At 40.9% G+C, this 6,043-nt stretch overlaps 1 protein-coding gene and 1 pseudogene across 2 annotated transcripts; both read right to left on the reverse strand.

The window, feature by feature from the left end:
• Positions 1 to 2,942: 2,942 nt before the first annotated feature.
• Positions 2,943 to 4,953, reverse strand: LOC147421821 (uncharacterized; annotated as a pseudogene). Its single transcript, XR_015186766.1, has 3 exons — positions 4,822 to 4,953; positions 4,216 to 4,573; positions 2,943 to 3,570 (listed from the first exon to the last, which is right to left on the reverse strand). The product of XR_015186766.1 is annotated as an uncharacterized LOC147421821 (transcript).
• A 35-nt stretch (positions 4,954 to 4,988) lies between these two features.
• LOC147421822 (uncharacterized) lies at positions 4,989 to 5,688 on the reverse strand. Its single transcript, XM_086502774.1, has one exon. The coding sequence runs from the start codon at positions 5,583 to 5,585 to the stop codon at positions 4,989 to 4,991; it is 597 nt and encodes a 198-aa protein (XP_086358900.1). The 5' UTR covers positions 5,586 to 5,688.
• Positions 5,689 to 6,043: the final 355 nt, after the last annotated feature.

The following is a 6,043-nucleotide window of genomic DNA, read 5'->3' on the forward strand; positions in this document are numbered from 1 at the left end:
GGCTCAGCCTCAACATTCCGTGCAGAGCTCTGCTCATTCTATGTCTGTGCTGACATGCCAAGCATCAAACGGTGCCTTGGAGCATTATGACAGGTCAAACCCCGCTGACGCCCCCCAACTCCCGACCTTGACGGATGGGGAGAGAGCAAATATTTTGGGACCAGAGTGGACAGAGTTTATCGGAATAGGTTATGTAGGGGGTTTGTAATTAATGCTGAGCCTGCAAAAAGATTCTGATGATCCTTTATGTTGCAACTCTAATGTAGCCCCAAAGGTGGATCATTCTCTGTTTTCTGTGCTTTCAGAAAATTTCGAAATAAAAGTTACATGTGCTTACATAGTCCATTCTGAATGGCGGCCACTATAAATATAGGTGGTTAGCTGGGCCGCGGATAATATCTTTCAGAATTAAACCTTGGAAGTGATTTACACATATGTTGAATTAGTAATCAGAGTTGAGTTTGATGAAGTTGGCAGTGGCCACATAGTTCAATTGTATTGGCAGATGTGGTACAGCAACTACTCATGTTAAAAAGCGTGCTTTGCTTATGGCCATTCCTATTCATGTTCTGACAATCGAGTCTATGAGCGGGGAAAATGACGACACAAGCTCAGAGGCTCCTGCTCCAAATCCAGACTCCGGGCCACCTCTGATACATCATCCTCAAGGTAATGCTGGCAGACTGGGTCGGAAGCTGCAGGCTGGACATACAAAGAGGAGTAGCATCAATGAACTTGGAGCACCTTTATCAAGGAAAGATCAAGTAAGATCAAATAAGCCATAGTCTTCTATGCACATCGTTCTATGTTTATCATAATTTATAAGGGCTCCTTGCTGCCAAGATTTGGGGAGTGGAATGTCAAAGATCCGGCCTCGGGGTTAAGGTTCACCCCTGTTTTTGAGAAAGTAGTACTTGAGAAAAAGACAGGGAGGGCGGCACTTTTTTCATCGAGCCATGTGGCGTCTTTACTGCCCATGAAGTTTAGCGGGTCTTCCCAAAGCTCAGCAGAAGGCTGGTAAAATATTGCATCAATTTTCAAGCTGCTAATGGCACACAAATGAAGAAAAAGAGAAACAGCAATGTTTTAAATGAGCATCTGCCATAAGCTAGTCTGCAATGTGGTTTTTCAAAAAGATCTGTTATTAGAAGGAGCACGGTGATGCATATAGAGCCTTCTATTCATTTATACTGGAGCTCAGAATGCATATAAATGCACTCTATTTTCTTAAAAGAGAAACTTGAAAAGATAAGATTTCAATGACAAATTTATAATATCAATTAATAAGAAATGACTATCTTAACAATTATACATAGTACAAGATTAGTATAAGACACGAAGAATGAGAGACTAGATAAACACATCCTTATGCAATATATGGAGTATTTATTGAAAAAGTTTGTGTGGTATTGTCTTGCTCGTCAAATACCACTATTGCAACATTGACACAAATTATCAGATTATTGGAGTAAAGTGCATGCATAAAGTTTAGCAACTCATATATGGGTACGGAAGCAAGATTTATGTTTTTAAGATTTCAATTGACACATATGACCATTGAACCTCTAAAGTGGCGAAAAAATAGCTGGTTTGCCTTTTGAAGTACTTTTGCGATGGATGTGCATGTAAATGGTAAACCAGCTTCTCATTATTGATGTAGCATTAACCCAATGATGCCACAATCCAATGAGTCAAATGTTTGCTTTGATTTCCACAGTTTTGTTATGAGGTATGAGCAAAAGGGAAGCAAAGGTTAAATTATCCCTGAGAAAAATATATTGTAACATTGGTTGAAAGTTATGCATGGCATGACAAACTCCTTAAATGTTATTAAAGCATGGTTGACAGTCCAAACACTATCTCTCTAAGTTTTTTAACTATGTCTACCTTAGTGAAGCGGGCTCTCCTTGCCTTGAAAGATGGTGAAGTTGTAGAATGGAGAATGCAATTGGCTACGATGGCTAAAGCCGAGAGCTTGTCCATAGCCATGATATGGTCATAGCAGGCCACTCAAGTGGAAAGAGATGGTTTTCAGCTTTCTTGCCATGAAGAACTTGCATAATGTGATGTCAATACAACACTCCACTTGCACAATTGGCGGAAGTCTTACCTCAAGTTTCCATGGTGGAAAGAATAAACAATGTCTTGTTTTGCACTTATGCGAGGGCAGACAATGAGCCAATGGACTAAAGGTTCCATCCTCTAATCGTAACCCACGTTAAACATACAGCATTGGCAACACCCGCAAGATCTTTGTAGAGATTACCAGTAACCAGGCATCAGCAATTCTTGTCACAAATTTGAGTGGTGCAATTCTTTGTGCCACACAAAAGCGAAGGCGTGCTACAAAAGCTCAAATTTTCCATTTTCCAAGGTTTTTCAATGGTTCCCGTGCAACGAAGTTAAAATATATGCTTTTCCATATTTAACACTTGGCACATCAGGTGGGCAATGCTGGCGATTACTATGACAAACTCGCTCAATCGTGCATTATCGTTTGGGACCCAACATCTTGAAGCACCTCCAGAGTTTCCTCTTTCTCTGGATGTTTTTATGATTCTATCTTCTGTTTCTTCTCGGGATTCGAATCCAAGCTGTTTCGCCAAGACACCAAAAATTAGGTCGAACTAAAACCATCTCCTAGCAAAAATTAGGTCAAACTATAACCATCTCCTATCTCGTGTTATCTGTTGTGATATTTCAAAGGCTTGCTTAATCTTTTGCATTACTTTGGCTATACGGCTCCATAATTGCTTTCTTGCTATTGCTAATGGCAACCCTAGTGGCACACCTTCAGCTTCCTCCTATTTCCTGCCTTAAGATTGATTCAATGAATGTGCATGTGTTAAGACACCCTAATCGTTAGCTCTTTATGTACCATAAAGATCGCATAGATATGTATTCAACGATCCATTTCTATCGTAACTCTCAAATGTTGTATCGAGTAACTTAGGCTAACCAAAACACTAATCCACATTGAAATTTAAGCAAATGAATATTAATCCACGTTGGCATTCACTTTCTATTTTCCAATTCACATGCAATGCTTTGGTAACATGCCACCCATGTGATCCGTTTTTGAACAAAAGTTGGTTTCTTCAAAGGGTGTTCAGTCTCTTTGTCCACAAAACACTACCTAACTTTTTTCCCAAGCTAATAACTGCACCTTCTTCATTCCGTGTCTACTCATGCAAATTTCTCATGGGCGCATTCAATTAGTATATATACCTAGATGAATCCAGGATATACCCAGATTCACTCTTGAAGGAAAGTGCAAGGTATAGACTCATGGTAGTCACCCACGAGACAATATAACCATCAGCTCCATCATGCATAGTATTGACTAAATACCACGACATCCCACACGACATTCAATTAGTAGTTTGCTATATTTACCTTCGTTCAAATGCACATGTATCTCACTTCATTTGTCATCTATTGATGAACATAAACCTGGTCCTTCGGCAGTAGCACTCCACGAGTCCGTCCCCCTTCCCCATACTTTACTGGAAGCTCATAGAAAACAGTTTGGAAATTAGAAGTAAATTTGCCAAAAACACAATACACATCCTAAACATCACAATATTTCGCAAAGCATTCCCCAACATCCATATTCTGGTCCTCTTCAAAAAAGAATACCATGTCAAGGATCATGTTACAGAGACTCATGTCATCCTTGTTGATATTTAGGCACTTTTCCAAAGTCTGGGTGGGCAGACTGGAAAGGGTTACTCCATCGACCTCCTTGGGTGCTTCTGATAGATTTCCGACTTGGCCACTCACAAAATCCATGAGAACAAGCCTCAAATACTATCAAAAAGCTTTAAATCTAAATAGCGTGGATCTTTCCATATAGAGCGCATCCTGTGCTTGACTGATTCTGCATTGATGAGAGTGATTTGAGGGCAGAGATTCATTGTAAAAAGGGCCTGCATTTTTCTGGTTAAGCAATACCAACTACCATTGCTCACATCATAAATGACAGGTTCAAGTGATGAGGACATGCAGATGCAAAACCCATTGCTAGAAAACCTTGAATGATGGTATTTCTCACAGCTTAGGATTGTCAGAAGTTGAACAGGCGTCCTTGAAACTTCAGACCAAACCCAGGTACAGGATGGCGGTGAAGATGACGACGATAATGATGATGGTGACAACAGCGGAAGAAGTGGTGATGGTGATGATGGTTCAGGACCTTTCCTTGTCAGCTTCCACACAATGAAGCCTCTTACCATTAGATTCTTCAACCATTGGCGATGCTAAAAATACATGCCCTTCACACTTCACCGCCTTAAACGTGTTAATGTCCCACCTGTATGCACACTTGCCTTCCTTTTTCTTGCATGTAGTATCTGAAACAGGTGCTTCCTCTGCAAACATAACATGAACTATCATCCACTTCTGCAAGTTCCATACATGCAATGTACTCTTTTGATGCTCAAAATCCAAGTACTCTGCACAAAAAGCGTCATTCATGTCACTAGGATCAGCTTGTGTCGCTGATGATTGAGGAAATGAAACCCAACAATCTGTTTCAGAGTTGTAAACTCGGAGCTCGTGAGACAATCTAGACCTGATAAAAACAATCCACAATATCTGTAAGTATTTATTCTTGTAGTGATTAACCTTTATCATGCCAATCATCCAGGATGTGTTTGATTCTATGGGCTGTGAGAGCGATAATGTGGTGTGATGCGTGGATAAGGGCAAAGACTTGACAAGGAAAGCAAGACAATCATGCAGAATTAAAAACAAAATGAAACCAAAAATTCTTCTATTTGTCCAAGCTTGTACACATAGCATATTACCATCTTGACATACCTTCCCCACACAAAGCTTGCATTTGGATACTTTTCTACAACGTCTAAAGAACCCATCCTCACACCATAGACGTCGAGGATGATGTGAAAACAGTCGGGTGCACAATCTGTAGTTGACATGGTCACCGACCTTGACGACAGACAATAGGATTTGTGGTCGTATGGGTGTTATAAGTCTTTCACTTGGCCTGTTACTGTGTCGTAGACAGTTAAGCGTTGTCCCCGAGCATCCACTCTTTCAAAAAACATGAATTTCCCAGTTCCTCCAAGTAGGCGCAAGTGCTGAGTTCGGAATAGACCGAAAGTTGTCTTCGCATATGACATTGGTGGCAATGCAGTTACAAAAGAGCTGAAGGGAGCAGACTGCCTCAGCATAGGGATATAAACCACCAAAGAGCCCTCGTGGCTTTTCATCATCCACACATGCAGGAGATCGATATTGGGCTCGCATGATGTGCGGATGGACTGCCATCTCTCTTCGAAGCTAGGGCTGCAGCAGATCAATTGCCTCCATGCTCGGCAGACTACCTGCAACTCGAACAATTTGGGGGCGGGAAGAAAGGCCAAGAGCTGCTCTTGCACGTCTAAAGGCAGCTTACCCCAGACATCCTTCTCCTCCTCCTCCATTTTGCAGCGAATTGAGCGTCCTGCAAAGTTCGAGGTTGTGCTCCAGCCAACCTTCTTTGTGTCGCGCAGAACTGCGCTTCCTCCACAGATCGAGAGCAATGCATCCATCCATGCTTCTCTGTGTCGCGTAGACCCCATGAGTATGTGCCCCACGGTTCTCTCACTTCTCTGCTATGGAAATTGGAAGCGCTGCAATGTAGGTCAATTGGATACACACGAACAACGAGCCTGCCAATCTTCAGGCAGGGTTTACAGACTGAGCATTTTCATATTTTTCAATTTGGAAAATTACCAAAATTCCCCTCAGATCCCTCAAATTTCAAAAATTCCCAGAATACTCTTCTATCTATTTTGGTTGGATAGTTCAAAATTTTCTAATCTTTATTCCTTTTTGACAATTGAAATCCGTTTTTAAGTACTTAGCATGTAATTTGTCACAAATTACCTTGCAAAAAAGGAAAATTATGTCTTAAAATAATGAAACATTTCATCTCCAAAGCCTACGTAACCTACTCAAATTCTAGTTTTAGTATCTTGTATTGATACACAATCGGTCTTCTTATAAAAAGCTAGAAATGTTTTTATCTTGGGAGAAA

Source organism: Adiantum capillus-veneris, chromosome 27, assembly GCF_014529385.1.
Source record: "Adiantum capillus-veneris isolate H3 chromosome 27, ASM1452938v2, whole genome shotgun sequence".
NCBI classification, from domain to species: Eukaryota; Viridiplantae; Streptophyta; class Polypodiopsida; order Polypodiales; family Pteridaceae; genus Adiantum; species Adiantum capillus-veneris.

Excerpts from the sequence above, each read along its gene's own strand:
- LOC147421822 (XM_086502774.1), bottom strand. The coding sequence starts at position 5,585 with ATGGGGTCTACGCGACACAGAGAAGCATGGATGGATGCATTGCTCTCG.